The sequence below is a fragment of the Euprymna scolopes genome, chromosome 3, assembly GCF_053919585.1.
Source record: "Euprymna scolopes isolate OS-2025 chromosome 3, ASM5391958v1, whole genome shotgun sequence".
NCBI lineage: Eukaryota > Metazoa > Mollusca > Cephalopoda > Sepiida > Sepiolidae > Euprymna > Euprymna scolopes.
The window spans coordinates 25,238,978-25,252,097 of record NC_136484.1 but is presented as its reverse complement, the minus strand read 5'-3'; the positions used below and the strand labels follow the sequence as shown (position 1 = coordinate 25,252,097).

The window sequence follows — 13,120 nt, the reverse complement described above, 5'->3', positions numbered from 1 at the left end:
AGAGCAAAAGATTCTTCCCGTGTTGAGACGGAGAAAACATATGCGAAATTGTTACAGAAAGGTTTAATATTTATGGAGCAATTTTGGTTTCTGATTGGTTGGTAGCAGAACGTGAATTAATTCGATTCATCAGTTCCTAGCAGCATCGTTTATAAATAGACTCTCCTGACTATATGGGATCATACTCCATTATAACCCAAAAATATTGTAACATATATATATATATATATATCGACTGGTCTTAATCGTGACACCCTGAACTGATGATTCTCGAAAGGATGAAACACTAGTGTCTGTAGGTATTTAAAAATTATTATAGTAAATAATCATGTCAGCCCTTTTAAGAAACTCATTTCTTATCATTGAGCACTTTTAGAAGAATTAAAGTCGATCAATGTAACTCTTATGTGCAGATCATCATATAAGATCACTCTGACAGACGTTAAAAAGCATTTAAAAAATAAATGTTTAAAATTCAACAATATTTCTCGCTGTTAACGGTGGCCGAGTGGGTTGTAAAATCCTTATCTCTGGCAGGACAGGATATATTGTTCAACTCTCAGTTATTTTCGTCCAGTTCGCTATCTCAAACTGTGCACTCCGACTCCCATTATCCTCTGCTCCTAACACACCATTTTTTTTTTTTCGAATCTTTTTCTCATATTACCATTTTTTTTTTGTGATAACCATACAAAAAAAAAAAAAAAATACAGTCGATATACTTTCTTCCCCCCCCCTCACTCACTTGTCTGTTGATGCTTCGGTAAAGAGAAAGAAAGAAATAAAGAAGCAAAAGTAGACTTATCTACCCCCTCTCTCCCACTCTCTTGTATGTACAATGTAATGCTCGCTCGCATCACAAGTTACAAATTACTTGCAGTTACATTCGTTACCATATACCACTTGCACACATATGGCCTAGTAAATTTTTTAATACATTTCCTTTCATCTGAATTTTCCTTCATAAAAATAGAATAAGCATAAAACAGATATTTGCATTATAATTTTTGTCGGATATTAATATATATATATATATATATATATATATATATATATATATATAACACGGAAATTACATAATTGTCGATGCAATAATTTATTTCAACCTTATGGTATTTTAAAGCATCTAAACTAGACAATTACATTTTGGATACTGAAATAAAGAAAGAAAAGGAATCGGGCCCCGACCGTCAAAAACCGGAGGGGGTGGTAGTAGCAATCCACTTAATACATTTTATAGAGAGGGTGGGAATTAAGTTAGTAGGGAAGGGATTTTTAAAAAAAAACAAACAGAAAGAACATTATGACACTTAGCGACTGTCCGGTAACCCGACGTAACAACACACACACACACACACACACACACACACACACACACACACACACACACACACACACACACACACACCTAAATATGCACGTTCTTACCCGTAAATGACTTGACACGCGTTTACTAACCTAGGAAGAAGAGGGAGAAATATACGGATATAGAGAGAAGGAAATAAATAAACTGACAATCGGCTGCGCGTAAGGGAAAGAGAAGAAGAAAGAAAAAAGAAGGAAGAGAGTGACCATCCGCTGCCTGTCATATGGTTTAATTTAGTCTAGACTCTCAGAGAAAAAGAAGGGAAAGGATAGAAAATGAAGATTATACGCGCGTCATGGAGTTAAGAGTCATGGAAAATAATTCTATTAAAAGATATATAAAAAAAGATTTATATACAAAGTTTTAAAAACTATCTGTATGTTTTCATGTTAAAATTAGTTTGAAGTAAATATTATCTTATAATACGTTTAAATTTTCTATATTGTATGAATATAGAAATATATATAGAATATAGAAATATTAATATTAATATAGAAATATATATAGAATATAGAAAATTTAAACGTATTATAAGATAATATTTACTTCAAACTAATTTTAACATGAAAACATACAGATAGTTTTTAAAACTTTGTATATAAAATTTTTTTTTATATATCTTTTAATAGAATTATTTTCCATGACTCTTAACTGGCTGGATAGTTTGCTAGAGACCGCAAAGGTCAGTTTTTTTTTTACTTTGACCCCTTGGCAGCAAATTATCGGCTAAAAAATCGACTAAAAAGCTTGCCCTATGTCTGAATACATTTTATGTAAAATTTCAAATGTTTAGACCAAATATTGGCTGAGTAATTTGGCAGAGATCACAGAAGTCAAATTTATTTAAAATTTGACCCCAATTTTGACCTCTTAACATTTATTGTCTTGAGCTCAAATCAAATTATAAAGTTTGATCCATGTCCAAGTAACCTACATCTAAAATTTCAAGTGTTTAGACCCAAAATTGTCAGGAGTTTGGTAAAGTTGGTACTAGCCCCTGCTATATATATATATATATATATATATATATATATATATATATATATATATTTTGGATAAATATATATATTTTGCTCAACTACAATTTTAATATCCAACTCTTACCATCTAACAAAATTGCACATGCAGATGGTCTCCCCCACCTATCAAAAACTCTAATTAGGAAAAATAATGTACAAAAAAATGTACATACTATATATATATATATATATATATATATATATATATAATTATTTTTTCCTAAGTAGAATTTTTGATAGATGGAGAGACCATCTGCATGTGCAATTTTGTTAGATGGTAAGTGTTGTATTTTAAAATTGTAGTTGAGCAAAATAATTCTCCATCGCTGCAATCTGTTTGCAGTATGGGTAGAACACCTTTTTTTTTTTTTTTTTTTTTTTTTTTTTTTTTTTAAAAACAAAAATCAACAGTAATGGTTTATGGTCTGTTTGCAAGACAAATGATCTTCCATGGATGAATCTATGAAAATTTTTCATAGCGTACACAATTGCCAGACCTTCTTTCTCAATCTAACTCTAATCTCTTTCTGCAGGTAATAAAACCCTTGAAGTGTGAGCAATTGGTTTAGTAGGCCTATCTTCTAATCTGTGTAGAAGCATGGACCCTTAACCATATTCGCTCACATCTGTTGCTACAATTAAAACTCCTTCTTTGGAGTGTAATGTGCCAATAAAAAACACTTTTTAAAATTTTTTGTAATACTTCCTTGCATTCTTTTGTCCAGTTCCATCAACAGCTTTTGACACTCTTCCGTAACTTTTTGTAAAGTTATCTCAGTGTCTAGATTTATGATTGATAATATCCTTGAACGAATCTTTTTATCTTTAGCGGCTGTTACCCACTGAACAAATATTAAACGTTTAAACATATCTACTTTGAAGTCTTTTATCCTGTATAATTCACATTGGGCATTTACTTTTCCTGCATAAGCAATAACATACCCGCCCCCGCCCCTCACCCATCCCTCCCCAAATGTAAACACATGTGAAAATGTTGAAAAACATGTCGTCTGATGCTTGGCGGTATGTATGGACGTGGTTGTTTTTTTGCTGTATCACAATAAAATGTTGTTGTACTAAAACTAGTACTAGTGACACTCAATATGGTTTCCGTTCTGCTAGATCTACAGCAGATGTCCTTACAGTTATATCGCATAGGATTAGCAAATCTCTCGACGGTGGCAATCTTTCTAGGGCAATTGCTCTTGACATATCTAAAGCCTTTGATAGGGTATGGCATAAAGGTTTACTTCATAAGATCGCTAGCTATGGTATAGCTGGAAAAGTCTTCTCAATTATTAAATCATTTCTTTCTGATAGATTCATAAGAGTAGTAGTTGAGGGGCAAAAATCAGAAGCTCACAATATTAATGCCGGTGTCCCTCAGGGATCCATCCTGGGCCCAACTCTTTTCCTGATCTACATTAATGATCTTCCAAATCATATCCTTACATCATTTGTAGACATTTATGCTGACGACACTACCATTTATGGTACCACATCTAAGACAGTAAACGAGCAAGTTCTCTCCGATTCTCTCTCCTCTGATCTTGAGCACGTAGTACAATGGGGAAAGGAGTGGCTGGTTACTTTTAATGCATCTAAAACCAAGCTTCTCTCTTTACATCATCAACATTCTAATCCACACTTGTCATCAATTGAAATGAATGGCTCTCGTCTTCAGGAGGCCTCAAGTTTTGACAAGCTTCTGGGCTTGACCATTACTCCTGATCTTAAATGGAACACGTATATCAAATCTGTTGCCAAGGCCGCTGGAAAAATGGTGGGATCTTTCTATCGATCCAGTAGATATCTCACTGCTGATGCTATTCTCTATCTATATAAGAGCCAGGTACGTCCAAGGATGGAATACTGTTGCCACATCTGGGCAGGAGCTGCTAGAAAGAACTTGTCCTGCCTTGATAGAGTTCAAAATAGACTTCGTAGCCTCGTAGGAGATGTCCTTTTCTCCTCCTTGCAACCTCTATCTCACAGAAGAGATGTTGCGAGTTTGTCTCTGATGTATCGTTATTTTCATGGAAAGTGTTCAACTGAGCTTCAATCTATGGTCCCCCCTCGCCAAACTTTCACAAGAAACACTCGTCTAGCTGTAAACACTATCAATAATTTCCCCCACTCTTTATCTGTGCCTAAACCTAAACGTAGATTCCATGAACAAAGCTTCTTTCTTAGAACTGCACGCCTGTGGAATTGTCTTCCGTTTTCCTGCTTTCCGGCTGACTACAATATGGTTTTGTTCAAGTCTAAAGTAAATAAGTTCTTGATGAGCCGTTCCATATAAGTTATTAAATTTACCAAATTTTCATTACTAATGATTACTATATTGACCAACTTCTACTGTACACTCTTTAACCCTTATCCTTGAGTGGCCTCTGGGCCTTGATAATGTGGTGATGCCTTTGTAAAAAAAAAAAAAAAAAAAAAAAAAAAAAAGGTACGGGCATTTCCTTCAGTTGCAAAGACGTTTTTTGTTGTACGTCAGTGAGTGTCTCGTCCGTCTTTTGTTCTTGTGCAATTAATTCCATACTCAGCAAGCTGGAATTTAGCGAAGTTATTGCAGCTCGTGATAATGCATCCACCACAACGTTTTCTTGTCCCTAGACGTATCTGATGTCTGTGGAATGTTGAGCAATATAATCAAGATGTCTGATTTCTCTTGGGCCATATTTATCTACATGTGTATGCAGTGCATACGTTAACGGTTTATGGTCAGTGTAAATACAAAAGTTTCTTCCTTCTAACAGATGTCTAAAATGTTTAATTGACAAATAAATTGCTAATAGCTCCCTTGAAAAGGTACTGTACTTTGTCTGTGTCTTGCTCAGTTTGGCTGAGAAAAACGATATAGGGGTCATTGTATCCCCTGTCAGTTGGTGTATAACTGCTCCTACAACTATGTCTGATGCGTCTGTTGTAAGTGTAAGTTTCGATTCTTCACTGTCCTTAATATAATTCAATTTTGTGAAATTGACTAAGGTAGTTTTAGCTTGATGGAAAGCTTTTAAAGCTGATCCTTCCAGTTTTAATTGTTGGTTTTTCGTTTTGTTCTTCAATAATGACGTTAACGGTGCAAGGATTGTGGAACAGTTGGGTAAAAATCGTCTGTAATAATTAATTACACCTATGAAGCGACGAACTTGTCTAACAGAAGTAGGTTGTGGAAAATTCGTAATGGCACTTACTTTTTCGGGTAATGGTGATATACCATCCTTATCAATTGAATGTCCGAGGAAATTTACTTCTTGTTGACCGAAAATACATTTGTCCAAGTTTAATTTTAAACCGTAATGGGACAGTTTTTGGAAAGCGTGTTCCAAATGTTGTTTATGTTCGTCGAGGTTTTTACTAGCAATTAGGACATCGTCCACGTATGCGAATACGAATGGAAGGTCCCTAAAAACCTCGTCTATTAACCTTTGGAAGGTTTGACAAGCGTTTCTAAGTCCGAATGGCATTCTGATGAATTCGTAAAGTCCAAATGGTGTGGTCAGTGCTGTTTTATGGATATCTTCTTCCGCCACCGGTATTTGGTAATATGCTTTTACTAAATCCAGTTTGGAAAATACTGTGGCATTTTGCAGTCCGATTGCGAAATCGTGAATGTGTGGGATAGGGTATCTATTCGGTACGGTTTGTACATTTAATCTCCTGAAATCGCCGCAAGGACGCCATGTTGTCGCATCTGATTTCTGTACCATATGTAGAGGAGATGACCACGCACTTTTGGAAGGTCGGATAATTCCTTGTTGTAACATGCGTCGAAATTTGTCTTTTGCGATCTTGTACTTATCCAGCTTCAGACGTCTGGGGGTGGCGTAGACGGGTCGTCCATTCGTTTTAATATAATGTCTTGCATTATGTTTAATATTATCCGTGACTTTGAATGGCTGAGTAAGTTGTGGGTATTTTTGAAACAGCCGACGAATGTACGTCTCTTCAGGTAAGGCAGAACTAATCCCAGTAGACTGGTATCTTGTGGTGATACCTTTAATTACGACTTTTGTTTGGTTATCAGTCAGTGTGCGATTAGTCAGGTCTACCGATAGATTAAATCGTGCTAGGAAATCTGCTCCTAATATTGATGTCGTCACGTTGGCTATGGTAAAAATCCACGAAAATGTGCGACACAAGCCGAGATTGACGCTTAAGTACTTTTCACCGTATGTCGGTATTTGTGTGCCATTAGCTGCCTGGAGGTGGTAAGGCTGTGGAGTAGCTTTCTGTTTACATAGCGGTGGTATCATGCTTATTTCGGCTCCAGTGTCTATTAAGAAGTTATATCCGTGATTACTGTCACGAATATAAAATAGACGACCTTTAGTGGAAAATCCAGCGACATTTGTTGTCACTACTGGCTGGAATGATCGTTTCCCTGGTTCTTGTTTTTAAAAGAATAAGGATAAGTGCAACGCCTCACTTCTGTGCCGAAATTTTTGTGGTAAAAACAGATTTCATTCGCTCGTTCTCGTGTGTTGCTTCGACCTCTACTAAAACTTTGTTTTCGGTAGTTAGGTCGTTTATTAAATGAGTAACGACGGTTTATTTGCATTAATTCCTGCAATTGACGAGTGAGATTTTCGACCATAGTTTTTAGTCCGGCTACTTCATTGTCTCTCGTCTGTTTTGGTTCTGCTTGTGCTGAGTTTACTTTGCGGTTCCTCAGATTTTTATGAATTCGGTCTGCCATGTCGACGAGCTTTTCAGTGCTTGTCTCTTCCGCTGTGGGTGCCAGAATTTGTACTGTTGTGTCTGGGAGTTTATCCAGCCACAAACTTCTCATTATATTTTCGGACATTTTGTTGTTCCCTAGCAATGATCGCATGTATCGTAAAAGTTGCGACGGTGTGTGATCTCCCAATTCTACTTGGGTGAAGAGATTGCGTAACATTGTCTCGTTTGATAAGCCAGTCCATCTCAATATGGCCTCCTTAAGTTTATCGTATGGATTATTTTCTGGTACGTTCTCCAATAAATTAATCACCTCTTCGACGACGTCTGCCGGGAGTTTTTCAACCAAATAACAATACTTGGTTCGCTGAGACGTAATCCGTTTTGCGTCGAAAAGGGCCTGGATCTGGATAAACCATGTCTTTATATTGGTGGGATTAAAAGCTGGTATATTTAGCATTAATGTAGCCAGAGGTGTTTCAGCACGGGGAGGTTCCATTTTTCTGTTTTTCGTTTGAAAGTGATTTTAAAGCCTTTAAACTGTCGGTTGACTTGTTTCGAGTAGAAGCTTGAAATCATGATCGAAAAAAAATGTTGCTTTTGCTAGGATCTGTGTTTCTGAGGTCTGTTAAACTGCCGAGTGAAGTTCGAGATTGTGGTAGATCATTTTCCGAGGGGTTTTACACGCTTGTGTTCACGTTTGGATTGGCTGAATTGTAGCTGTGTGTGTTCATTACACGTTATTTATCACCAACTCGTTGTTGGGGGGTGCCTGATGAGCAAAAGTGCTGTTTTGACGCTGAGTCATGATTTGTTTAATTTTCGATTTTATAGCGACTATCGGCATAACTCGCTAATTTGTTGCTATATTGTACTGAGATCCACGCTTCGTTTGACGGCTTGTATCATCCCTTGAGATTCGCGTTGTCTTTTTACTTCCTTTGAGTGTTACCGCACGCATGATATAGCAAGTAGGTTAGAAAACTGCGTGTAGCTTGTAAGGAGATTCCGTTGTGCATGCAAAGTTCTAAGTCGGGTCACCAACTTGTGGGGGTCGTCAGGCCATTTTAGGAACTAACTTCCTCCACAAATAAATGAAAATAAAAAGAAGACTTACATGCAAAACAAACGGAAGTTTATTCACTGAAACCAACCATTAACAAATAAAATATAATTCTCTTTATAATGAGTTCAGAAGTCCTTTTTAAGTGTTTGTATAAAAAAAGGAGAATGTCTTTTTTTGTTGAACTGTTCATATGTTAAAACATGTTAAGAGAGGCAATAGGTAATGATCGCCTGTGAAATTGCATGAAGCGCGCGGAGCGGTGAAAATGGAAGAGTGATAGTAACCCGCGTGGAACGTCCGAACGAAAATGCAGTTGAGAGAGAGATTTGATGTTTGTGTGTGCTTAAATACTATTTGGACCGGCTCCCAGCGAGCTTAAAAAGAAAAGTTTAGAAAAATGTCCTTGGAGAAATCCCATTGGACGGAAACATCACGTGGAGTGCTCTGTACTACGTCCGCTCGTTTTGAGTCGATTTAATATATAAGGCCACGCTGGAATTTGTGTGGGAGTTATTTTTTATTTTTCACGCGCCAACATAATCATAATCATACTGCGCGCCTAAATTGTATTTATTTTTATAACAATTTTTAATCCGAATCTTAACCATGTCAACTGGCACAGGTTGTAACCAATCAGGACGGAGAACAGTTCTGGTGGAAAAGACAAAAAGAGAAATACAAAAAGTGTTAGAAGCAAAAAGACGGAGACGTGAGTGGTTCCAGTGTCAGGGGACATAAATGAAAATCACAAACTTTCTATAACCCGATACCACTTGTACGCTGAAATGAATATAAAACCGTTTCATTTGGAAGTTCCTTTGTTTCTTTATTATTATTCCCAGGTCGGTTTCTACTCCCGTCCTATTAATTTCGACGACTCCCCAAAAGGGGGACCCGCCGAAATGGTGACCTACCCAACAAGAATTACATTATGGTAACCGCCATATATCCATAGTCTGTCAAAGACTGAAAGAGCCTCTTTAAACTAATTTTTATACAAACAAGATTTTTTTTTTTTTTTTTTTAAATACAATATCTTAGGATTTAACTTTACTAACTATCTTTTAAATAGACGCTAAAAACTAGTATTTATCTTTCAAAGAATTTTTACAATGAATTTATTTAACTACAAAATTTAGCTGAATTTGTCAGCTTCCGAATGTCGCCGTCAAAACATTTTTCATTATAACTTTTTTTTCCCCGTGTGCAAATGTTTTTTTTTTCCTTTTGGAAATTAACTGTAGGCTTTAATCTTACAATCAAAAAGTAGTCGGAAACTTACAAAAAAAGTCACGATAAACCGGCTTTCAAAGCTATGTCCCTTTATTTTTTTCCCGCCATTATTACCCGTACCTAGAAATTCGAATTAAAAGCGAACAATATGTCGTCTGCTAACGAAAAGTGTTGCCATCACGTGATATCATAGCGGACGTGACGTCATTTGGGCGAATAAATATGATTTCTAAAGTGGAGATGGGAGAAGTAGTTTTATTTTTTATATATAGCTAAAGAGAAATAATCAAGTTTGTAAACAAAACTTCACTGTTAAAATACATGCAACACATTTTTTTTTTAAATAAATAATAAAAACAATAAGTCTGTGTTTACTTTACACGCAATCATTACATAATGAGGGAACCTTTTTTCTCAACATGCGAGAGAGATTTTATTCTTCGCGCGATAAAGGCAAAGTTGGTGAGTACTAGTCAATCATTTTTTTTTTTAATTTCTAAAGATTTTCTCAATCAAAAGTTTACTCATTCATAAATAATTAAAATCGTAATTAAGTACAAATTAATTACTCGAATAAAATACGACTGTTTTATATCGAATTATAAGTTATTAATATCCGGTAGACAAGGTGTAATTTAATGATTTGCACGTGTACGTGTTCTTGTTCTGTTGGGTTTGTTGAAACTTGTAAATAAAATAACTCATATCGAACACGTGGGTGTTCCCATATGAGATCTTATTAGTTTATTTCGATTATTATTATTATTATTATTATTTATTTTTATATTTGCTTATAAAATTAACACCAAACAAATAACATCATTTAAACGGCAAAAAGAAAGGACGCTTTAAAAGTAACGATAAAGTTTACCAGTTATTTTATGTGACTTATTAATAATCATGTTCCTATTTATTTGCCTCCCCACGAGGACAGAGTTAGGCGCAAGATCGATTTTTAATGTGGGAAAAATCTAGCTCCCCCAAAGGGGGCATTCTGGATAGGAGCAAAAAAAAAAAAAAAAAAAAAAAAATTGTCTCAGTCATGAAGGATTTCTCCTTCATTGACCAACGACAGAAAAGTTGAAGTGGAGCAACAGATACTGAACTGTGAACTTTGAAATTTGATTTTATTCCATTAAATATCAAATTGTTGGTGCTTATCATACTGCACTATATTTTAATGGTATTTTCAAATTAAATTCAATTTTTACGATATTTTTGATTATTAAATTGCTAGATAAAAGTACAGAATAGTTACAAACTACCCTCGCCTACCCATCGCATGCGCGTTATAAATATGCGCGCGCTTACGCGTACAACACAAAAAATTATATTGTTAATATTTGGTAATCTACTTTTTTTGCGGAAAATTTAAATGCGATATTCATTTTCAGTATTTTTTTAATTTTTTTTTATTCAATTTTCACCCCAAACAAGGCACAGTGCCACTTTGAAGCAGGGGGCTACTATCAGGGACTTAATTAGCGGAGTCATTATGAAGGGAGATGAGTAGAAAGATGTTTGTTAACATTACACTTGAACTTCTGCATGTCATTGCAGTTGGGAAAGCAGAATCCCGGAAGGGAGTTCCAAAGACCCGCAGTTCTGGGGAAGAAACTATTGGAGTAAAAGGCTTTCTTGCACCTAGGGATCTCTACTGTAAAGGGATGAGACTTAGTAGCTTGTCGGGTTTGTCGGGGGTAGTTACGTCGGGGAGGTACAAGTGTTTGCAGTTCGTCAGAGCATTCACCATTGAAGTATTTGTAGAACAGGCAGAGGGATGCAACATCTCGTCAATGGGACAGAGGCTGAAGCCTAGATGACAGTTCAGGACCTATCAGGTTGGCGACTCTCTTTTGAACCCTGTCCAGGAGCGAGAGACAAGAAGCAGATGCAGTGGATGCACCAGCCCAGATGTGACAACAGTACTCCATACATGGGCGAATGGTTGCCTTATAGAGGTATAGGATACTGTCAGGCGTAAGTAGTTTTCTAGCACGGTAGAGGGAGCCAACCTTCCTTGCAGCAGCCTTGGCAATGCTTTCAATGTATCTATTCCAGTTCATATTCCCTGTAAACGTTAGACCGAGGAGTTTAAAAGAAGTACTTTCAGGTAATGTGTTCTTGGCCATTGCTATTGGTGGTAGAGAAGGTTTCTTGTAGTTATTGAAGGAAACAAGCTTAGTCTTAGCAGCATTGAATGTGACCAACCATTTTTGTCCCCATTCCACTACGGATTGGAGGTCATCCTCAAGTGTTTCTGCCATTTCCTTGGATATGTGTTCATTTGTTTTCCCCTCATATCTGTTATAGAGAGTGGTGTCATCGGCAAATATACCCATCTCCGAAACAATTTTATCAGGGAGGTCGTTTATGAATATCAGGAATAATAGAGGTCCAAGGATAGACCCCTCAGGTACTCCCGCATTTATGTTGTATTGTTTGGATGTACGACCGTTGAGGACAACTTTGATTTTTCTATTACTTAAGAAGGATTTAATTACATTATGAATTCTTCCAGTGATTCCATATGATCTAATTTTCCTTAGAAGACCATCGTGCCATACCCTGTCAAAAGCCTTAGATATATCGAGGGCCACCGCTCTACCTTCCCCTGTTTTATCCAATGAACGGTATATACGTTCAGAAACTACAGTTAAGATATCTGCTATTGAACGGGCTTGCCTGAATCCATATTGTTTGTCAGTCAGGAGTTTAGCAGCTGTTAGGTGCTGGACTAGGGCTTGATTAACTAAGGACTCAAATATTTTGGCGAAAAGCGGGAGGAGGCCAACGGGGCGATAATTTAGTGGGTCAGTTCTTTCACCAGAATTCTTGAAGACTGGTACCACAGAGGCGGTTTTCCAGCAGTCGGGAAAACAAGATTCGTTAAGGCATTTATTGTAAAGTTTGGACAGAACTGGAGCAACCTCAGCAGAGCATTTTTTTAATAGCACAGCCGGGATGAGATCTGGTCCACATGCTTTTGAGGTGTCTAGGTTTTTTATAATAGCATGTACCTGAGAAGGGGTGATTTTCAAATCGTCTAGTGAGGCGTCTGTTCGCAGAGGAAAATCAGGGAGTGAGTGGTGTACCGAGTTTAGTGTGGAGTTTGAGGCAAACCGACTGGCAAGCAAAAACCTATGCAGGTAGTAATTTTAAAGGAAAATAAATAACTTATCTTTATGATTGCAATTTCCACTGCACTTCCGGTTTTTGCTACGTTTTTAATTGAATTTTTACGGTATTTTATATTTATTAAATTGTTAGGTGAAAGTACAGAGTAAGTAAAGGCCCCCCCCCTTCCCCATATTTAGAAAGGCTTTTCTAAATTGTCTGTGAGATGGATATATATGCTGATGACACCATGCTCTATAACAGACACGACAGGAAAACAAATGAACACATATCTAAAGAAATGGCAGAAACACTAGAGGATGAATGACCTCCGATCTGTAGTGGAATGGGGACAAAAATGGATGGTCACATTCGATGCTGCCAAGACTAAACTGTTTTCCTTCAATAATTACAAGAAACCTTCTCTACCACCAATAGCAATGGCCAAAGACTCTTTATCTGAAAGTACATATTTAAGCTCCTCGGCCTAACGTTCACAGGAAAGATGAGTTGGAAAAATTACATTGAGAGCATTGCCAGGACTACTGCGAAGAAGGTAGGTTCTTTCTAAAGCTACTAACACCCGAAAGTATTCTTGTACCTCTATAAGGCCACCATTCGCCCATGTAT

General features: G+C 36.7%; 1 protein-coding gene across 1 annotated transcript in view; it reads left to right on the top strand.

Moving 5' to 3' along the window:
• The first annotated feature begins 9,580 nt into the window (after positions 1-9,580).
• The window catches only part of LOC145253731 (exosome complex component RRP45-like), a 285,110-nt gene continuing 281,570 nt past the window's right edge, over positions 9,581-13,120 (top strand). The window contains exon 1 of the mRNA XM_080112961.1: positions 9,581-9,835. Within this exon, the coding sequence (XP_079969087.1) occupies positions 9,770-9,835 (66 nt within the window). The 5' untranslated portion in view covers positions 9,581-9,769. The remainder of the gene's footprint in view (positions 9,836-13,120) is intronic.